This window comes from Delphinapterus leucas, chromosome 20 (assembly GCF_059928025.1).
Source record: "Delphinapterus leucas isolate spDelLeu-1000000601 "Yukka" chromosome 20, BTC_Dleu_Yukka2, whole genome shotgun sequence".
Lineage (NCBI taxonomy): Eukaryota > Metazoa > Chordata > Mammalia > Artiodactyla > Monodontidae > Delphinapterus > Delphinapterus leucas.
The window spans coordinates 43933545-43955814 of record NC_143148.1 but is presented as its reverse complement, the minus strand read 5'-3'; the positions used below and the strand labels follow the sequence as shown (position 1 = coordinate 43955814).

Here is a 22270-nt window from a genome sequence, read left to right as displayed (position 1 = left end):
AAAAACAGGAGGGCTGGTAAAAACCTGCATGGAAAAGAGTCTCAGACTCCAGTCCCCACCCACCTCAGCTAGGCACTCATCCCTCCCTAATCCCAAACAGAGAGTTAAACTTTAATCTCTGGATAGGTTAAATCAGACCTGAGAACTTAAGGCATGGTTGAGAGTAGGGATAAGGCACCATATTGATCCAGGGAGATAAGAGAAAGTCTATATCATGAACTATGAGAGGTTTCCCCATCCCCACTTACCTTCCCTCATTTGGGTCCTAGCACGCTTAAGCATACACAACTGTGGAGAGGCTCACAGAAAACGTGTACTCCTTAACGGTCACTCCGACCCCCAAGAAGTGTACACAGTACACTTCTGTGTACTGTGTATTTGACTCACAGCCAAATATCAAAAGAAAGAGGAAAAAAAAGAACTCATTGGATAAGCTGATCCTCAAATTCATAAGGAAATGCAAAAGACCCAGAATAGCCAAAATATCTTGAAGAAGAAAGTCGGAGGCTTCACACTTGCTACTCTCAAAATTTACTACAAAGCCACAGTAATCAAGACCGTGTGGTACCGGTATAAGGAAAGACATACAGAGCAATGGTATAGAACTAAGAGTCCAGATACAAACCTGTTGCAGGAAGGGGGACCCCTTCCAGGGCCCGAGAGAGGGCTCTTGTCTCACACTCGGAAATGAATTGTCCAAGGAGACACAAGTGCTGACAAAGCAAGAGACTTTATTGGGAAGGGGCGCCCGGGTGCACAGCAGCAGGGTAAGGGAACCCAGTAGAACTGCTCTGCCACATGGTTCACAGTCTCAGGTTTTATGGTGATGGGGTTAGTGTCCAGGTTATCTCTGGCCAATCACTCTGACTCGGGGTCCTTCCTAGTGGCACACACATCGCTCAGCCAAGATGGATTTCAGTGAAAAGGAAGAATCCTTCTCACTAGAATCCAGAAGGGAGGTTGATAGGACATATGGACTGGAGTCTCCTCTCTCCTTTTGACAGGTTGCTGGTAGCTTGTTAGTTTTGTGTTTCTTACCAGGACCTCCTATTGTAAGATAACTCAGGCAAGTGGTTACTACTGTGCCTGGCCAGGGTGGGCAGTTTCAGTCAGCGGTTCCCTTAACAATCCCACACTGATGTTCAAGTGATTTTAGACACAAGTGCAAGATACAGTAAGTCCCCTACATACAAACGAATTCTGTTCCAAGAGCACGTTTGTAAGTCCAATTTGTTCATAAGTCCAACAAAGTTAGCCTAGGTACCAAACTAACACAATCAGCTACATAGTACTGTACTGTAATAGGTTTATAATACTTTTCACAAAAATAATACATAAAAAATAGACACAAAAAATAAAGAAAACATTTTTAATCTTACAGTACAGTAATCTTACAGACAGACACGTGAACTAACTTACATGACTGGACATGCAAACGCACATTTGCATCTTTGAAAGTTCGCAACTTGAAGGTTCGTATGTAGGGGACTTACTATAATTCAATGGGAAAAGAACAATAGTCTTTTCAACACATGGTGCTGGGGCAACTGGATATGCATGTGTAAAGGAAGGAAGTTGGACCCCTCCCTCAAACCTTAGACAAAAATGAACTCAAAATGGATCAAAGACCAAAATATAGGAGCAACTATAGAAGAAACTATTGGTGTAAATCTTCATGACTTTACCTTTTTTTTATTTTATTGAAATATAATTAATTCCATGACTTTATATTAAGAGATGGTTTCTTAGATATGATAGGAGAAACACAAACAATGGAAGAAAAACTAGATAAATTCAACTTCATCAAAAATTTAAAATGGGGCTTCCCTGGTGGCGCAGTGGTTGAGAGTCCGCCTGCCGATGCAGGGGACACGGGTTCGTGCCCCGGTCCGGGAAGTTCCCACATGCCGCAGAGCGGCTAGGCCCGTGAGCCATGGCCACTGAGCCTGCGCGTTCGGAGCCTGTGCTCCGCAGTGGGAGAGGCCACAACAGTGAGAGGCCCGCGTACCACCAAAAAAAAAAAAAAAAAAAAAAAAAAAAAGGGCAAAAGATTTAAGCAGACATTTCTCCAAAGAAGATATACAAATAAACAATAAGCACATGAAAAAATGCTCAAACACCATTAATCACTAGAGAAATGGAAATTAAAACCACAATGAGATGCCACTTCACACAAACCAAAATGGCCAAAATCAAAAAGCATACAATAATAAGCACAAGCGAGAACTTGGACAAATTGAAGTCCTCATACACTGCAGGCAAGAAATGAAAAATGGTGAGCAGCTTTGGAACAGTTTGTTCAAAAAGTTAAACACAGAATTACCATTAAGACCCAGCCATTCCATTTTTAGGTATACCCCCAAACGAACTGAAATGTGTCCACACAAAAATTTGTACACAAATGTTCATAGCAGGATTATTTGTAGTAGTTAAAAAGTGGAAACAACCCAAACGTTTATCAACTGATAAATGGATAAACAAAATGTAGTATATCCATAAAGTGGTATATTATTTGGCCATAAAAAGGAATGAAGTACTGTTTCATGCTGCAATATGGATGAACCTTGAAAACATTATGCTAAGTGAAAGAAGCCAGAACAAAAGACCCGATTATCATATTTCATTTATATGAACTTTCTAGAATAGGTAAACCCACATAAACAGTAAGTAGATTAGTGGTTGTCCAGGGCAGAGGGTTGGGGGTCGGAGTGACCGTTAAGGAGTACACGTTTTCTTTTGGGTGATGAAAATATTCTGGAATTGGACAGTGGTGATGGTTGCACAACTTTGTAAAAAATACTAAAATCCACTGAACTGAACATTTCAAACTGGTGAATTTTAAGGTATGTGAATTATATTTCAATTTTTTTAACTCATAGTTAAATGTAACCGTGGTCAGAGAAAACCTCAAAACAATTCAGATAAGAGAAAATGTTGCATCCATGAAACAAAAACAGAATGTAATTTTAAAGGAAGAAAGGAAGGTAGAGAGGGAAGTTGGTTGGTTGGTTGATTCAGAGAATAAGAAAATGCTCTTGGAAAGGACAGATCTCATAGCAGAAACGAAGTTGATAAAGTGAGGACATATTCTAAGAAATAGAACCAAAAGAAAAAGAAGATGGTAGATAGGAGAGAAAAGATTTTTTTTTAATTCTTCCTTTTTGTTTTCTTTCCTTTTTTTTTTTTTTTTGGCCATGCAGCTTGCAGGATCTTAGTTCCCCGACCAGGGATCAAACCTGGGCCCACAGCATTGGAAGCTCGGAGTCCTAACCATTGGACCACCAGGGAATTCCCAACACTTTTTTAAAATAGTAGATTCATTTAAAATGTCCAATGTCTGACTTAGTCCAAAAATAGAAGAAAGACAGCAAAGAAATGTTACAGATTTTTCTTAAGCTGAAGGATATACATTTCTATACAGAAAGAATCTGAGTGCCCAGAACAATGAATGAAAAACAAAAACAAAAAAACACACTAAGACAAAACGTCATGAAAGTTCAGAACACGAGAACAAAGAGTATACACGCTTCCAGCCACATTTACAAAGAACAGGAATCAGAATGGCATCAGACTTCACAGTACTACTGGATGCTAGAAGACAATGCAATGCTTCACATTTCAGATAAAATTATTTCCAATTATTAAATAAAATGATTAATCCCAATTTATAATTAAAATTATTTCCAATCCAGAATTCCATAACCATCAGTCAAGCATGACAGGAAAACAATGATATTTTCAGCTTTGTAACGTGTCAAAAAAATTGCTTCCAAAGCTCATTTTCTTAGGAAGCTACTGAAAGATACGCTCTAGGGGAGTAAATGAGAAAGTTGGAGGACAGTGTGTATTCACATGGGAGAGGCAAAAGGAATTCCCAGATTAACGCTGAAGAGAAATCCCAAGGCATTACTGTCCATTAGCCTAGAGAGCAACCAGTCCAGATGAGAGAGTTCATAAGATGTGTCATCTTTAGATGAAAGAAAAAAACTGACAAAATAGATTAGATGAGGCATCTGATTGCACTGAAAGAAGTATTATTTTAGCTCTGTCAGAATGTTTGGGGCTGAGGTAGTGATAGGTACACAGAAAATTATGCAAATGAAAAAATCAGGAAATAAACAACTCTAGTAAAAACAAAAGCTATTATGAGAAAGGAAATGTAATCCTAATACACAGTGTGGCTCAGCTGTGAATAATATTTATAATCAAAATAGCATGAACAATTTAATCAAAACTTGTGATATGGCTGTAATCAGAAGGTGGGGGTAGAAGAGTACATTTGTGGAGACTGGCCAGAAAGAGAGCTCAGCATCCATCCTCAGTGGTTAAAAGGCAACAGATAAAACTGACAAGCTAAGAAATGATGGTGTACGGATGCCATTTAGAGAAGCAGAAGTCTATACCAGAAAAGAGCTCAAAGAGTTAAAAAGCAATAGATAAGGGCTTCCCTGGTGGCGCAGTGGTTGAGAGTCCGCCTGCCGATGCAGGGGACACGGGTTCGTGCCCCGGACCGGGAAGATCCCACATACCGCAGAGCGGCTGGGCCCGTGAGCCATGGCTGCTGAGCCTGTGCACCAGGAGCCTGTGCTCCACAATGGGAGAGGCCACAACAGTGAGAGACCCGCGTACCACAAAAAAAAAAAAAAAAAGCAATAGATAAAACTGACAAGCTACACTATTTACAATAGCCAAGACATGGAAGCAGCCTAAATGTCCATCGACAGATGAATGGATAAAGAAGATGTGGTACATATACACAATGGAATGTTACTCAGCCATAAAAAAAACAACGAAATAATGCCATTTGCAGCAACATGGATGGACCTAGAGATTATCATACTAAATGAAGTAAGTGAAAGAGAAAGACGAACATCACATGATGTCACTTACATACGGAATCTTTTAAAATGATATAAATGAACTTATTTACAAAACAGAAACAGACTCACAGAGATGGAAAACAAACATGGTTACCAAAGGGGAAAGGGCGACGGCGGGAAGGGATTAAATTAGGAGTTTGGGATTAGCAGATATAAACTACTATATACAAAATAGATAAACAACAAAGTCCTACTGTATAGCACAGAGAACTGTATTCAGTATCTTGTAATAAACTATAATGGAATATATATATGTGTGTATATATATATCACTGAATCACTTTGCTGTACACCAGAAACTAATAGAACATTGTAAATCAACTATACTTCAATTAAAAAAAAACTGACAAGCTAAGAAATGATGGTATAAGGATGCCATTTAGAGATGCAGAAGTCTATACCAGAGAAGAGCTCAATAAGTTAAAACTGATTGACTCTGCAGAACAAGAACCAAGAACAAAAGGGAGTGAAACAAGGAAGTGCTGTTGCGTTATGAGCCGTGTAATGCTATTGGACTTTCTAAACTAAGTGCATGTGTTATTTGGGGCATATATAAAATTTAAATTCAAGAAAGGAAAAAGGGTCTCTTCAAATCAGGTCATAGGATGATGTCCTTATTTAATTTTTAAAAGAGCGCCCAGTCTACATTTAATTAGTGTAGTGGGTTGAACTGCGGTCCCCAAAAGATATGCCTAGGTGCTTACCCTCTTGGAACCTGTAAATGTGACCTTATTTGGAAATAGATGTAATTACGTTAAAGCTCTCAAGATGAGACCATCCTTTAGGGTGGGCCCAGTGTCCTTATAGGAGACAGAAGAGAGAAGACACAGACACAGGGAAGAAGGCCATGAAGACATGGACTGAAGAAATTCCCTGGGTGTCCAGAGGTTAGGACTCGGCACTTTCACTGCCATGGCCCGGGTTCAATCACTGGTCAGGGAACTAAGATCCCGCAAGCTGTGCGGCCAAAAAAAAAAAAAGACTGAGTCTGAGATTTGAGTCTCACAACCTCAAACCCACAAATGCCTAGAGCCACTACGAGAGGCAAACCAGGATTTCTCCCCCAGTGCGCAGAAGGATCTCAGTTCTGCTGACACAGTTGACACTTTGATTTCGGACCTCTGGCCTCCAGAACTATACAGGAACAAATTTCGGTTGTTTTAAACCACCAAGTTTGTGATAATTTGTTACACACAGGAGGAATTGGAAATTAACACGATTAAGGACAAAGGCTTTTAGAAGATGTGGATTTCATGACAGCAAGCTGAAACTGAAAAGCCTCTTCCAACAACACATCTTTGGGGCACTAGATTTCCATATCCACCTGGACCCAGGCCCGGCTGTAACCTCCCTTAAAAAATAACCTGTGCAGGGATTTCCCTGGTGGTCTGGGGGGTAAGACTCCACGCTCCCAATGCAGGTGGCCTGGGTTCGATCCTTGGTCAGCGAACTAGATCCCACATGCATGCTACAACTAAAAGATCCTGTGTGCCGCAACTATAGACCCAGTGCAGTCGAAATAAACAAACAAATATTTTTTTAAAAAAACAATAATATTCCATTTGTAAGGACAGACCACATTTTGTTCATCGATTCATCAGTCAATGGACAACTCAACATTTGTCTTATTAGAAAGGGTTTTCCTTTTTTTTTTTTTTGCGGTACACGGGCCTCTCACTGTTGTGGCCTCTCCCATTGCGGAGCACAGGCTCCGGACGCACAGGCTCAGCGGCCATGGCTCACGGGCCCAGCCGCTCCGCGGCATGTGGGATCTTCCCGGACCGGGGCACGAACCCATGTCCTCTGCATTGGCAGGTGGACTCTCAACCACTGTGCCACCAGGGAAGCCCCCCCCTTTTTTGGGGGTGGGGGGTTGATTCTTTTTTGTTGTCGTTGGCTGAGCCACGCGGCTCGCAGGATCTTAGTTCCCTGACCAGGGACTGAACCCAGGCCACCACGGTGAAAGTGCCGAGTCCTAACCACTGGACCTCTAGGGAGTTTCCAGGATGGGTTGATTCTTGAAGCCAGGGGACTATAACAGTCAAGGGCACCTTCGGCAAGAGGGCAGCCAGCCTTCTGACTGTACCTCTTCCAGACCCCTTTGATTCACCCCATCCAGTCCTGAGCCACGGTCAGTCTTTCAACAGATGCTCATAGATCCCACTCTGTGCCAGGCCCTGGAAATACAAAGCAGAATGCCACGGGGCCCCTGCCCTCTGGGAGTTCAGATATCTTACTCTAAGAGTCCCCCATTAAATAAATCCTCGAAGAGCTTCTGGCAGGAGAAAGCAAACACATGTCAGATTTAGCAAGTGACAGTTCTTGCAATATCTGAAGGACCTGATTATTCTTATCACCCAACTTCGGCAAGAACCTTTCAGACCAGTAAATCTTTTGGAAACAAATAGGCTTCACCAGTCACTAGCCGTTGAGTGGCACTGGACAAGTTACTTCTCATCCTCTCTAAATTTCAGTTTCCTCATCTGTGACATGAACCTAATGATAGCACTACCTTATAAGATTATCGTAGGGAATAAATGAGTTCAGGTAAAGCAGCCAGCAAATACTAAGTGCTCTTCAAGTAGTACTACAAGCTAAACTTGTTCTTCTTGATGTTGAAATTCTAGGCTCTGAGATTCCTGAAATTCTTGACCCAGCTTTGAGTCAAGAAATCACTGAACACTGATCTTGAGACGAAAGAACCTGTGTAGCAGATGAGGCAGGGAAGAGCAAAAATGACTCAACAGCACTAAGAGTTTATTTTTAATTAGGCCACTGTGGAAACAGGCAGTGCTTCTTACTTATAAGTACAGATCCGCCCTGTATCCACTTCTTGAAAGATGTGGATGAGAAGGGTCTGTTCAAAAGATTCTTCCTTCCCTCCATCCTCTCATGCTTTTCCAAGGCTAATGCTTCTTTCTCCGCCTCTTTCCTCTGTTCAGCATTGAGTTACCTTCCATTCCCCGAAGGCCCATATTGAAAAACAATCAAACAGAACTGAACTTGGCCAAATGCCATCTGTACAAAGACCAAGCACATGAGAAGAGAGGGAGGGAGGGACATGGGAAGTCACAGCATTGGAAGCGCAGTGGAATTATAAGCTAGTAATAAAAGAGACTGGGGAGTTCTCTGGTGGCCTAGAGGTTAGGATTCTAGGCTTTCACTGGCATGGCCCAGGTTCAATCCCTGGCTGGGGAAGTGAGGTCCCGCAAACCGCACGGCACAGCCAGAAAAAAAAGAAAAGGGAGAGAGAGACTGGAAAGCAGTTCTAAGGACAAAACAGGAAGCAAAAGGCATGGGTGACACAGAGAGAAAGAGGACCTGCCCAAGGTCAGGGCTGCCAAGTCTTGATATTCAGTATATTCCTAGAAATGGTGATTAACACTTGACTGAAAGCACTGAATGTTTGTTTTCAAGCTGCTGGTGGTGAGGCAGGAACAGGGGACTACAACCTTCTCAAAAAGATTCAGTTGGGGGCTTCCCTGGTGGCGCAGTGGTTGAGAGTCCACCTGCCGATGCAGGGGACACGGGTTCGTGCCCCGGTCCGGGAAGATCCCACATGCCGCGAAGCGGCTGGGCCTGTGAGCCATGGCCGCTGAGCCTGCGCGTCCGGAGCCTGTGCTCCGCAGCGGGAGAGGCCACAACGGTGAGAGGCCCGTGTACCACAAAAAAAAAAAAAAAGATTCAGTTGGCTCTTTTTAAGAGAAACAAGAGCTTCCCTTTTGTCCCTACCTCTCAGAAATTCCAGAGTCTATAATAGTCTGAAGCAACCCAAAGTCACTCACTGACTTGATTCCAGTGGAAGGTGATGTTCATGCATCCACTACTGCATATCTTACTGACAGAAGCATCAGATCTGGGCTCAGAAGACTAAGGTTCAAATGCCAGCTCCTCCATCTGTTAGCTATGTGACCTCATGCGCAGGTCACTTCACCACAGTGAGGTTGTTTGTTTTAAATCTATAAAACAGCAGGATGCCTGGCAACAACATACATTCAATAATGTTAGGTAGAACCAATATTTTAAACATTAAAAAGCCATTACCCATCCTTCCAAGCTGTCTCTTTCCCATCCTTCTTGGAGGTCTCTAAATTGGTTGCCAACCCAGAAAGCCTGACGACTTCCAGAAACTGGGACTTATATTGATTTCAGCGGCACTACAAAGATGCACGCTTGGAAGAGTAGCCTCCTTAGGAAGAAAAGAGACCCATTAGCTTATGGTTTTCAAAACGGTCTTTAAATGAAAAGTGAAAAGGAGAGAAAACAAAGTTCCCCAAGATATAATGCAATGCTTTGCTATACTTAAAATACCTACTAGTATAATAGTATAAACTGAGATTTTTGTCTCAAAATTGAACTTCTAGCACTCCTCTTGGCTATGTATCCACACTACGCCCTAAGTGACCTCCCTCAGTCTCTTAGCTCTAAATATCATCTTCGTGCTAACTGCTTCCACATGTACATCCCCAGCCCAGCCCGGCTCCAGACTTCCCTATCTAACTGCCCATGACACCTTCACTTGTTTTTCTACTGGGCACTTCACAATCAGTGTGAAAGAAATTCAGCCCCCAATTCAGTCTTCCCATTTCAGTTAATGGCAATTCCATTCTTCCAGGTGTTCACGCCAAAGATTGCAGCGTTGCCGTGACTCCTTTCTTTCTCTCACATCCCACCTCCATACACCCTGTTGGCTGTACTTCAAAATATACCCAGGGCCCGACCGCTGCTGGCCACCTCCATCACTACCACCCAGGCCATCCTTCACCTGGATCACGGCAGAAGCCTCTAAACTTGTCTCCCTGCTTCTACTCCTCACTCCTCTTTGCTTTCTCCACAAGGCAACCAGAGTAAGCCTGTTAGAAGGCAGGATGAAACATGTCCACTCCACTGCTCAAAACCCTCCAATGGCCCAACTCACTCTGAGGGAAAATCAACATCCCCATGAGAGCCTGCAAGGCCCCCACAACCTGCCCATCTCTCCCTTACCCCCAACGCCTCTCTGACCTCATCCTCTCCATCCCCCTTCACCACCCCCTCCAGCCACACCGGCCTCCAGGCAGGTCCACTAGCCTGCCAGGGGTGGCCCTTCCTTCGGGCTTTTGAGCTTGCTCTTTCCTCTGCCTGGACCACTGTGTCCCCATTTAGCCACATGGCTCATTTTCTCACCTCCTTCAGATCTTTGCTCAACCGTCACCTTCTCAGGAAGACTTTCTAAGGACCCCCTTCAAAACCGCAATGCCAGCCAATAACCCACATCCTGCCTCCCTACTTTATTACAATGTAATGTGCATTTTTCTTGGTTATTTTGTTTATTGTGCCTTTCCCCACTAAAATTTAAGATCCACAAGGGCAGGGGTTTTTGCCTTCCTTGTATACTATAGTCCTGGTGCTCATAATAGCACTGTCCAATATAATTTTTAATTTTCTAGGAAACATTTTAAAAACTAAATAGGGAACTTCCCTGGTGGTGCAGTGGTTAAGAATCCGCCTGCCGATGCAGGGGACACTGCTTCAAGCCGTGGTCCGGGAAGATCCCACATGCCGCGGAGCAACTAAGCCCATGCGCCACAACTACTGAACCTGCGCTCTACAGCCTGTGAGCCACAACTACTGAGCCCACGTGCCCCAGCTACTGAAGCCCGCGCGCCTAGAGCTCGTGCTCCGCAACAAGAGAAGCCACCGCAATGAGAAGCCCGCGCACCGCAATGAAAAGTGGCCCGCACTCGTTGCAACTAGAGAAAGTCCACACGCAGCAACAAAGACCCAACGTGGCCTAAAATAAATACATAAATAAATTTAAAATAGGTACAGCTAAAAAAAAAAAAAAAATAGGTACAGCTTTAAAAAAATTTTTTTATTAAAAAAATAAATAAAAACTACAGAGGAAATTTCAATTCTATTGTATTTAACCCAATAAACTTTAAATGTTATGATTTATAGCATATATTTATATTTATCATTTATTATGATATTTTAAAAAATCAATGAGATAGTTTACCTCTTTTTTTTTTTCATATTAAGTCTTCAAAAATCTGGTGTGTATTTTATACTCATAGCCTACCCCCAGTGTTCAACACTGGAAAGTGACCACCATACTGGACAATGCAACTCTAGAACAATGCCTGGTACAGAGTAGGTACTTATAAATATTCATTGAATGAAAAAAATGTTTTCCCAGGAAGAGGCAGCTATGATATAGCACAGGATTTTCTAAACTTCAGTTACACTCCATATTCACAATTTTTGCTGTAACCTGTACTATTTTTCCCTTAAAATGTCATACTTTGTCCACTTGAAAAAATATTTTAAAATAAAACTTTATGTTGCCTCTATAAATGGAAAAGAATGGGTCTAAGGATAAAATGCCGGGGCGTGAGTCCCTACTCAGTCACTCACTACTTCCAGACTCTAAAGCAAGGACTTCACTAAGCCTCAGTTTCTTCATCTGCAGAATAGGGACAATTCCAACCTTCACAGGATCATGGTGAAGATTAAATGAGATGCTGTCATAAGCTCTTTACAATTGGGAAAGTAGTCATTAAATAAAGGAGACTGAGAAGCCAACCCAAGCCTTTTCCTCATGCCTGTCATTTTCACATGGACCAATAACAGAAAATGGCAAGCTTGTCTGACAAGAGAAGAGCTAGGACTCAGGTTCAAATCTCTTGTCCTCCACTTACAGGTCTGTGACCTTTAGAAATTCATTTATTCACGAAACACCAAGTGCCCACAACATGACAGGCACTAGGCTAGGAGCCAAATAAGTCAAATAAGATATGAACCCTGCCCTTGAGGAATTTGCAGTCTAGCAGGGAGAAAGAGACCAGCAGACAAGAAAAAGCAAACAACTGTCAAAAAATCAAGTCATCTCTCTTAGGTCTGTTTGTTCACTGTGAAATGGGAATAACACTTTCCCAATCTAACTCACAGAGCTGCCACAAAAATCAATTTTTAAATGTTTGTCAAGTACTCCAAAAACCATTATACATTAGCAAAGTACTTTTCTTTTTCCTACTTGTAACCCAAAACAACTCCGGCTCCTGCAAACGTCCAGTTTGAACATTCACTCCAATTGTACCACATCTGTGAAATTCATTCCACTTTTGCAAATGTTAGTAAACATAAGGAAAAAGAAGATAAACAGCTTTAGCACAGATATTTAACCTCAAAATTATGATCCAGGTCACAGTTCTAAGGAACAAAACACAGACCTCTCAGTCAGCTACCTAGTTACAGTTTGTCAAGATAAGCAGTCACATGGTAAAGGAAACTGAATAATTTAAACTGAAGAAAAAGGAAAACTCATGAAGCAGGGAAGGTAGACAGTGTCCAAGGTTACAGCAGTCTCTGCATTGGTGAGGTAATGCTGGGATTAGGTCGTGCTCAACGTGGTAGGCTAAAAGCCATTTTATGGCCAGAGCAAAGTGCCCACACTCTTTTTCTTAAGCCTAGAAGTTGATCTGATCTGAGAAAATCTCAAAGAAAGATGATCCCAAGGGCTAGGTTCCCAAGAAGTGGAAACCCTACCCAAGCAGGAGTAAGTGGGTGTGACGAAAGCAAGATGATCAAGATTCTGTGATCCTCCCTGAAGTTTAAAAACTGAATGGGACCAAAATCAAAGTCTCGGGTACCAATCATTTACAAAGAGGAAGGAAAGAAAAGACTCTCAGGAGCAGTTCAGGCTGCATCTTCATACTGATTTCTCCTTCTTTCCCCCCATGTCACTCGCCCAATTTAAGGCGGCCCATTCCAACTCAGTCCCAAGTCGCCCCTTCCCCTTGTTCCGATCCCTGCACAAAGGTCACTCCTCTTCATCCCTGGCACCTAAGATGCTTTCCCCTTCCGGGAGGACTTGCTGGCCGCCGCACCCATGACTGCCTTCGCGCCCACCTGTGAGCAGCCCCCGCGCACGACCCGCGGCAAGCCCACCCTCTCGGGCGGGAACCGGGACACCCCTCCTCGGAGGCCGGAACCGCCGCGCCAGGCCCCTCCCACAGGAAGCCGCCGCCCCCCAGCGCCCTGGCCGCGCCTCCCCCGGCCCACCCCGCGCCGCCCGCCACTCCCGGACTTCCCCGCGACCCCGCCCGCCCGCCGCGCCCCCAGAGCCGGTGCTCGCTACCTGCTGCGGCCACAGAAGCGGCGCCCAACTCCTCTCCCACTTCCGCCTTCCACCGCCCGCACTCGGGCCAGGTCACGTGACCACGCGCGGTCACCTGACCCGGAAAAGGCTGGCCGGACCGCAGGTGTGTGCAACCTAGGCCAGGCCTGAGAACCTCTCGCCAGAAGGCCTTCTTATCCTCTGTAGGTTTAAAAGTGAGAGGGTTTTCCACTCGCTAGATGGTCTCCGAGCAATCAAATAAATTGAGGGCTCGCTGAGTTCCAGGCGCTTCATATACTCCTCCCATCAACCCCGAGGGCGGGCCTGTCTTAGCCCCATTTTACAAGTGAGAGGAGGTGTTCAATCAAGTCAGCAGATATTTATTGAACTCAGGGTTACCATATAAAATACAGGACGCCCGGTTAAATTTGAATTTTAGATAAACAACCATTACTACGTAGGTGTGCCCCAAATATTGCCTGGTACAGTACATGTTTATACTAAAAAACTACTTGTTGTTGATACTCATATTTAATTAGGCATCTTGTGTTTTAATTTGCTATGTCTGACGACCCAAAGCCTACTATGTGCCAGGCACGGTTCTAGGTTCTAGAAACACAAAAGTAGCTTTTGTGGAGCGTCCGTTCTTGTGACATGAAACAAAGGCAGAAAGGCTCCAAAACTCTTGCTGGGGGTCCATAAAGTGCCCCACCACACCAGACTAACCCCCATTTCCTTAGTATACAGAGTAGACAGACCTTTATGAACTAGAAAAAAAACATTTTAAATCAGTATTCTTTACTGATGGTTGAGAACTTCAGCTTTGACAAGTTGAATGAAGGCTGAATTTTTCACTTTTAATCACCATTAACTAAAATTAATACTAATCACCTAATTAGCTCTAAGCACTGTGCACTAATTATTCTGTTATTTTTGGTTCTTCCAGTTTGGATGGATCTTGTTATGCGTACAAATGAAACTGGTTGAGCATTTAGTCTCTATTTTGCCATTCCAAATCCATCCAGGAGATGGCCTTTCAAGGAGCTACAGCTCTCTCTTAACACCTTAATTCCTATCTAAAAAACTATTAAAATTTCTCTAGTAACATTGATGAGAGTTGTACTAATTCTCTTTTAGGGGAATTAGGGAAGGCCTCTTTGATTTGGTGGCATTTGAGTAGGTGTTGACCAAAAGGAAAAAAGGGACTAGGCAAGGCAGGCTCTCACTGTGCATTAAGGAAGTAAAAGCTAAATATATACCTGGACCTATAAAGGCCCTAGGTGATACCTCCCACCCCTCCCCTTTGTTTCATCTCATCTCCAACTACTCTTTCACTCAGTACCCTGCTTCAGCCACTCTGGCCTGAGGGCCTTTGGACTGGCTTTTCCCTCTTCCTAGAAAGCTCTTTCCCCAGGTAGTCAGTTGGCTCACCCCCTCATCTCTTTCAGATGTTTTCTTAACTGTCCCTTTCAGTGAAGCCTTTCCTGATCACCCTATTTAAAATTGCAACTCATCTCTTCCTTCCCCTCCTACCAGCCCTTTCCTGCTTTATTTTTTCTCTCCATATTTCCTCAGCTTAGCACTATCTGACTTTCATATGAATATGTGTGTATGTGTGTGTGTGTGTGTGCGTGTGTGTATATATATATATATGTATATGTATATATACATATATATATATATATGTTTCCCACTACAAAAATTATGAAGACAGGAGCTATAACTCAGCTCTCAAAGCAGTGCCTGGCACATAGGAGGCCTCTTTAAACAACCTTTGAATGCATAGACTTCATCAACATTTATTGAGCACTGAACTCATTGCTGAAGGTCCTACAATATAAGAGATTTTTTTAAGACATAAAAAATCTGAAATATGTCATCATAAAAGTGCCCTGCAAAAGTTAAAAAGTAAATTGAAATGTTCATTTAAGGAGAAAGACCCCTGATTTCCAACCTACTTAAAGAAGACACACAATTAACTACAATGCAAAGCAGAAGTAATAACTGCTTATTGAGTGATAGAATCAAACTGTCTTAAGTATGGTGAGAAAGAAGGGTTCATATCCGTCCTTGGAGAAAAATCTGATTTGGGTAATGAGGACCAGTTTACAAAGGAAACAATCGAGCTGCTTCTTGGAGACCAAGTATGCAGGGATTGGCCAGCAGAATTTTCAGGCAGAAGAGAAAACAAGGGCAAAGGCAGAGACAAGAAAGTCCAGGACACTCCCAGGAAAGTTCAGAGGAATTCTAGGGATACTTACTGATTTCATGTAGTTTTTCTCTCCCCTACCCCACTGTTTTTCTCTCCCCTACCCCACTGTTTCAAGTTTTTATCTCCCCTTCCCCACTGTTAAGCATATAGTTTCATAGCTTGTACATTTTCCAGTCCTGGAAGTGAAGTCAGCTCTTCACTGGCACACAAGACGTTTCTTTCATAAAGGGCCTCACATGTAAAAGTTGTCATTACCTCCAGATAAGTTATACATGGAGTTCTAAATATGTTTGAAAGTGTTAATTTGTTAAGGTAAACTGTTTCAAGTGACCATAATTTCATAATAATGTTTGAGATTTCTTCACTTTTTAAAAAACAAGGAGCTTCAAAAAATTGAAGTGTTTCAGGGTTCACTTCACTTCTGAGAGAACCTGTCCCCAGACACCCTGTGCTACCACAGGCACTACCCTCAACTCCCTGAACACTCCCTTTGGACTTTCATACCTCAATGCTTTTGCCCTACTCATCCTTCAAGATTTGGCTCCAAGGTCATAAGCTCGAAGGTGCCCCTAGACACTACACAAAATATCACTTTGTTCATAACTGTTATATCACCCAAATTGTGGTGGTATAAATTAGCTCTCAGTACTTATTTGTTCACTAAGTAAGAGTCCTTCTAAGCCTTCAGTGGACTTGAAGACTAGCAAGCGTTACAGGGAAACAGAAAAGGGATTAAACTATTACAAAAAATGACAAAATGTCAAGAAACCTTTTATATTAACAAGTATTTTTAATATTTACTAGAAAGTGAATGGCTCAGAGCCTGATCTTTCTTTCCCTGGCTATTCCCCTAAATCAGTGGTTCTCAAGTGTGGCCCCAGGTCAGCAGCACCAGCATCATCTGGAACTTATTAAAAATGCAGATTCTCCCGCCCTGCCCAGACCTACTGAATCAGAAACTGAGGATGAACCCCAGCTATCTGGTTTTCCAGGCTCTCCAGGTGATCCTAATTCACAGTCAAGTTTGACAACACTGATCTAGATCATTCTTCTTCACCCTAGTGTCTACAGAATTATTGCCAACTTCAACAAACCTCTTTTATTGTGGAGTCTAGTTTCTATATACTCCCTCCCTTTTTAGGCAACAGGAGCAATTGAGGAAGAACTTAGAGATACGAATATTAGCGTTGAGTGGATTATATTTTCTAGGCATGAAATAAAAACTTGATTAGAGTAAGGTGAATGAATGGAGAGGAGACCCAGGCACCTCAAAACAATTCAGAAGTGACATCAATAAAGTTTAGCAAGAGTGGTATGGGTTGAGAGTGGGAATAAACATGACTCAGAGATTCTTACCTTGAGTGCCTTTTTTGGTAATGCCATTCGGAAAAATAGGAACTCAGCCAGTGAAGAAAGTTTAAGCGGGGGCAGGAGAGAAAACTACCTTAGTTTTAACCTTCCTCCTGAGTGAAGATGCCAAAATTTTCAGAAAGATGTGGCCAATGGCTAGGCTAGGGAATAAACAGGGATTGGACCTGTAGATTCCAAAGGCATTCCTATAATGCGATAATTGTGATAAGCCTTGGGGATAGATAGTATTGGTGAAGGAGAAAACTTAAGATACAGAGGCCAAGACAGTTCTGTGGTGGGTGCCCCGTGAGCAAGGCAGAAGAGCTGACAGTGAAGGAGTGTGAGAGATCATCAGAGACACAGCGGGACCAGGATAGTGATGAAACACCAAAGTGAGGCAAGGAGACAGTCCAGAAAGAGGAAATGGTCAGCATTGTAAAATTCTGCAGAGAAACTGAAAGTATAGAGAAATAAGAACAAAAAAATTGATATGATAGGGAATTCTCTGGCGGTCTAGGCACTTAGGATTCGGCCCTTTCACTGCTGGGGCCGGGTATCGATCCCTGGTTGGGGAACTAAGATCCCACAAAAGAGAAAAAAAAAAAAATTGAGACATCTGGGGAAGGAAAAGGGATTTGGGCACCTATTAAAAGACCCCCGAGGGCAGTGAACAATTTTTGGAAGTACGATGGATAAAGTATAACCAAGGGGTGGGCTTCCCTGGTGGCGCAGTGGTTGAGAGTCCGCCTGCCAATGTAGGGGACACGGGTTCGTGCCCCGGTCCGGGAAGATCCCACATGCCGCGGAGCGGCTAGGCCCGTGAGCCATGGCCGCTGAGCCTGCGCGTCCGGAGCCTGTGCTCCACAACGGTAGAGGCCACAACAGTGAGAGGCATGCGTACAGGAAAAAAAAAAAAAAAAATGATAACCAAGGGGTAAAAACTGGAGTGAAGAATTGACAAAGAAAGTTTAGAATAACTCAACACCTCTGAAGATGGATGACTGAAAACTCAAGTCATCATTCAGCCAAAATTCGCCAGCATGAATTTCTAATAGACCAGATCTCATAATTATGGAATCTCAGCAAGGAATTATGAGCCTTGCTTATGTAAGTGGCGTAAGAGATCCTGGACCCAAGTTGCTCAAAATGAAGCGGGGGTAAGTAAGCAAGCAGCGGTCGGTATGGCACAGTAGTAAGAAAGCGGCTCTGAGTCGGTTTGTTTCAGTGTTAATCTCGATACCTCACTAACTACCCATGTTAGTTGGGCCTAGTTTTCTTGAGCAGCTACCCCTTACCCGTAAAATAGTACCTATTTCATAGGGTTGTTGTGATCTTTAAATTAGGGCATCTGTATTGATTGACTGTTAACAATGAAACTAATACAGACTATTTGCATTTAAGCGTAAAAAAGGCGCTAAGGAGCAGACGCCAAAGCGAATTTCCTCGGGTGGACCCCCGCCCCTCCCAAGGTTTGACCCCGCCCACACCTCCCAGGCAGAGCTGGCGGCCTCACCGCGCATGCGCTCGGAGAGCCCTGAGCCGGAAGATGCTGCCGCGGCCGCTCTTCCCGGCTCCCAGAGGCCCAGATTGGGACAGAGGGGCGGGTGCAATCTGCATGCGCATGCACGCTCCGGCCTCCATGGACCAAGATGGCGCCGGTGGAGCACGTTGTAGCCGATGCAGGGGCTTTCCTGCGGGACGCGGCTCTGCAGGTACAGGGAGCTCTGGCGGAGAGGAGCGGGGTCTGGGCTGGTGGCCCCTAAAGGAGCTTGGGAAATCGGGCAGCGCGCTGCGTGGTGCGGGCGGGTGTGAGTTGGGCCGGTCTCCCCTCAGGACATCGGGAAGAACATCTACACCATTCGGGATGTGGTCAGCGAGATTCGGGATAAGGCCACGCGCAGGCGGCTCGCAGTCCTGCCCTACGAGCTACGTTTCAGGGAGCCCTTCCCGGAATACGTGCGGCTGGGTGAGTGTCTCTGCCCGGTGTTACTGGCAAAGCTGGTTCCCGGGTTGCTGACTGAACCTGCTCTGGTTCTAGTCGGAGTCTGGATGCTTTATCAGAGTTGATTTAGAAACTGCACGGTCGGGCAGAAATAGAGACACAGATGGAGAGAACAAACGTATGGACACCAAGGGGGGAAAGTGGCAGGGGGTGGTGGTGGTGGTGGTGATGGTGGTGGTGGGATGAATTGGGAGATTGGGATTGACATGTATACACTAATATGTATAAAATGGATAACTAATAAGAACCTGCTGTATAAAAAAATAAATAAAATTCAGAAATTCAAAAAATAAGTAAATAAAAGAAACTCCACGGTCTAGGAGACCGTGGTGGGAGAGAGGAGATCTGGGTCATGAGTCAGCCAGGCCTTGCCAGTTACTAGTTATGTGCCCTTGGGAATATCACTCAGACGCTCTAGGCCTCGGTTGCCTCCATCTGTAAAATGGGATTAACAGTACCTACCCGAGGGGTTGCTGGGAGCATTAAATGAGGAATAATGTCACTCAGCAGTGTCCAGCGCTTTGTAAGTATTCAGTAAATTCGTTTGGATTAAAAATAGAAGATGGGAGGGAGCTGCAAGAGGGAGGAGATATGGGGATATATGTATATGTATAGCTGATTCACTTTGTTATACAGCAAAAACTAACCATTGTAAAGCAATTATACTCCAATAAAGATGTTAAAAAGATTAAGAAAAAATAGAAGAACCTAGATCTCTTACTCTCGCCCATTTCTTTTCAGTAGATAAGAGTGATGACTGTTTTGGATATGGAGGCCAGCCTCAAGTCAGAAAAAGGGATGGCTTTTAGGCCTTACATTAGTCCTGAAAGAAAACTAAACAACTCTCACTTGGCTTAGGAGTCAGCGTTGTTCTCTTGTAGGGATCAAGGCGATGATCCTGCCCAGGAAAGGACTTAGGTGGTTGGAAGTGTTTTAGGGTTTAAAGGCCTGATAATGGAGATGTTGTTACCTACACTATTTGTGACTTCTTTAGCTTTCTCCAGCATCCTAGCTGTGTGATCTTTGACAAGTTACTTGATCTTTTTGAGGAAATACTAACAGTACTTACTTCATAAGATTGGGCTGAAACATTCCCCCCCTGGGCATATATCCAGACAAAACTATAGTAATTCAAAAAGATACATGCACTCCTATATTCATAGCAGCACTGTTCACAACAGCCAAGACATGGAAACAACCTAAATGTCCATTGATGATGAACAGATAAAGAAGATATGGTACATGTATACAATGGAATACTACTCAGCCACAAAAAAGAACGAAATAATGCCATTTGCAGCAACATGGATGTAACTAGAGATTATCATACTAAGTGAAGTCAGAAAGAGAAAGACAAATAACCATATGATATCTTATATGTGGAATCTAAAATATGACGCAAATGAACCTTTCTGAAATAGAAACAGAATCACAGACATAGAGAACAGACTTGTGGTTGCCAAGGGGAAGGGGGTTGGGGGAGGTTGGGGTGAGCAGATGTAAGCTTTTATATATAAAATGGATAAACAACAAGGTGCTACTGTATAGCACAGACAGCTATATTCAATATCCAATGATAACCATAATGGAAAAGAATATTTTAAAAAGGAATATATGTATATGTATAACTGAATTACTTTGCTGTGCAGCAGTAATTAACAACATTGTAAATCAACTATACTTCAGTTTAAAAAAAAAAAAGATTTGGGGCTTCCGTTTTTCTTGGGATACTGATCCTAAGTTCTTTTCATACTTTCATTATGGTTATCCAAGGTCATATAGCTCTTTGCTTTTAACTGAAGTTGGGAATCTCTTGTTTACAGTGACTGAGTTTTCAAAGAAAACTGGAGACTATCCCAGCCTCTCTGCCACAGATATCCAAGTACTGGCACTTACCTACCAGCTGGAAGCAGAGTTTGTTGGGGTGTCTCACCTAAAACAAGAACCAGAAAAGGTAAATAAGAAAGATTGTTGGTTTTATCTGTTTTAACTTTTTTTTTTTTTTTTTTTTGCGGTACGTGGGCCTCTCACTGTTGTGGCCTCTCCTGTTGCGGAGCACAGGCTCCGGACGCGCAGGCTCAGCGGCCATGCTCACGGGCCCAGCCGCTCCGCGGCATGTGGGATCTTCCTGGACTGGGGCACAAACCCGTGTCCCCTGCATCGGCAGACGGACTCCCAACCACTGCGCCACCAGGGAAGCCCTGTTTTAACTTTTTTACTATGAGAACTATCAGATGTACAGAAGTAGAGGGAATAGTATAATGGACCCAGTGTCCCCATCATCCTGCCTCCACAGTTGTCAACTCATGATCTGTTTTCATCTTTACCCAACCCCAGCCCTGAATATTTTGAACTCAGACAGCCTAACATTTCACTGATAGATATTTCTTGGTGTGTCTCTAAAGATAAGGTATGTCTCTAAAAAAAATAACCACAAAACCAGTATTACACCTACACAAAATTAATAGTAATTCCCTGATATAATCAAATATCCAATCTGTGTTCACATTTCTCAATTATTTTATAAAATTTTTTTAATAGTTTACTTGTTTGGATCAGGATCCAGATAAGGTTCATACGTTACAATTAGCAAACATGTCTCAGTCTTGACCTGTAGGTTCTTGGTAACGTTGGTTAAATTTAAAAATGCAGGGACTTCCCTGCTGGCACAGTGGTTAAGACTCCACACTCCCAGTGCAGGGGGTCCAGGTTCAGTCCCTGCTCAGGGAACTAGATCCCCATGCTGCAACTAAGAATTTGCATGCCACAACTAAGGAGCCCGCCTGTCGCAACTAAGACCTGGTGCAACCAAATAGATAAACTAAATTAAAATAATAAAATGCAGAAAGAGTAAAAATATTCTCATTTTTTTTGGCTGTGTTGGGTCTTTGTTGCTGCGGGCAGGGTTTCTCTAGTTGTGGCGAGCGGGGGCTGCTCTTCATTGCGGTGTACGGGCCCTAGGTGCGCAGGCCTCAGTAGTTGTGGCTCACGGGCTCTAGAGCACAGGCTCAGTAGTTGTGGTGCACGGGCTTAGTTGCTCCATGGCATGTGGGATCTTTCTGGACCAGGGCTTGAACCTGTGTCTCCTGCATTGGCAGGCAGATTCTTAACCACTGCGCCGTCAGGGAAGCCCCTCTCACTCGTTTTTTAAAAATAGAATTCTTTTCCAGAAGCAAGCAAGAAAGAACACTTTAAATGATTACCATTTTTTTCAACTCTTGCTACCTTCAAAATTCTGGGTTCCTGTTGTGCTTTTAGGGACTTGTCCAGCTTGGCTAAGTTTAAGAGACTAATGGTTTTGTGCCTGGACCCCATTACCTGTTTCTAGGCCAGAGGATTTTGAAAGATAGATTTTTTTTTTTTTTTTTTTTGCGGCTCCGGACGCGCAGGCTCAGCGTCCATGGCTCACGGGCCCAGCTGCTCCGCGGCATGTGGGATCTTCCCGGACCGGGGCACGAACCCGTGTCCCCTGCATCAGCAGGCGGACTCTCAACCACTGCGCCACCAGGGAAGCCCGAAAGATAGATTATTAACCTTATACTGTAATAAGTAATTTCAAGTAGTGTTTGCAAAGAATTACTTGATCTCCACTGTCTAAGGTCATCAAAACTGTAGTGGGCTCATGATTCTATTCTAGTCAGAACTGCCTTCACTTGTTTTCAACCAAGTGTAGAGTCCTCCAATCCAAGAAGTCTAAAAGTGATGCCTAAAATATAGACATCTGTGTG

General features: G+C 43.5%; 2 protein-coding genes across 11 annotated transcripts in view; one reads left to right on the top strand and one right to left on the bottom strand.

Annotated features, from left to right (window-relative positions):
- Window positions 1-13122, bottom strand: part of WWP2 (WW domain containing E3 ubiquitin protein ligase 2) — a 145082-nt gene extending 131960 nt beyond the window's left edge. For 5 of the 7 annotated variants that reach the window (XM_089902395.1, XM_022583320.2, XM_089902397.1 and 2 more), the window contains exon 1: window positions 13000-13122. Coding sequence is in view for 1 of the 7 variants with exons in the window: in XM_089902403.1 (XP_089758529.1) it covers window positions 12408-12518 (111 nt within the window). In the remaining 6 variants the exon portion in view is untranslated. Of the gene's footprint in view, window positions 1-8924; window positions 9386-12407; window positions 12701-12999 lie in introns of those variants that run through there. The other 2 variants (XM_089902403.1, XM_089902396.1) reach the window with 2 other exon arrangements.
- NOB1 (NIN1 (RPN12) binding protein 1 homolog) overlaps window positions 12469-22270 on the top strand; it is a 33993-nt gene continuing 24191 nt past the window's right edge. For 2 of the 4 annotated variants that reach the window (XR_002645962.3, XR_016390875.1), the window contains exons 1-3: window positions 18117-18252; window positions 18374-18506; window positions 20366-20496. Coding sequence is in view for 2 of the 4 variants with exons in the window: in XM_089902417.1 (XP_089758543.1) it covers window positions 12484-12552; window positions 18121-18252; window positions 18374-18506; window positions 20366-20496 (465 nt within the window). In the remaining 2 variants the exon portion in view is untranslated. Of the gene's footprint in view, window positions 12553-18101; window positions 18253-18373; window positions 18507-20365; window positions 20497-22270 lie in introns of those variants that run through there. The other 2 variants (XM_089902417.1, XM_022583324.2) reach the window with 2 other exon arrangements.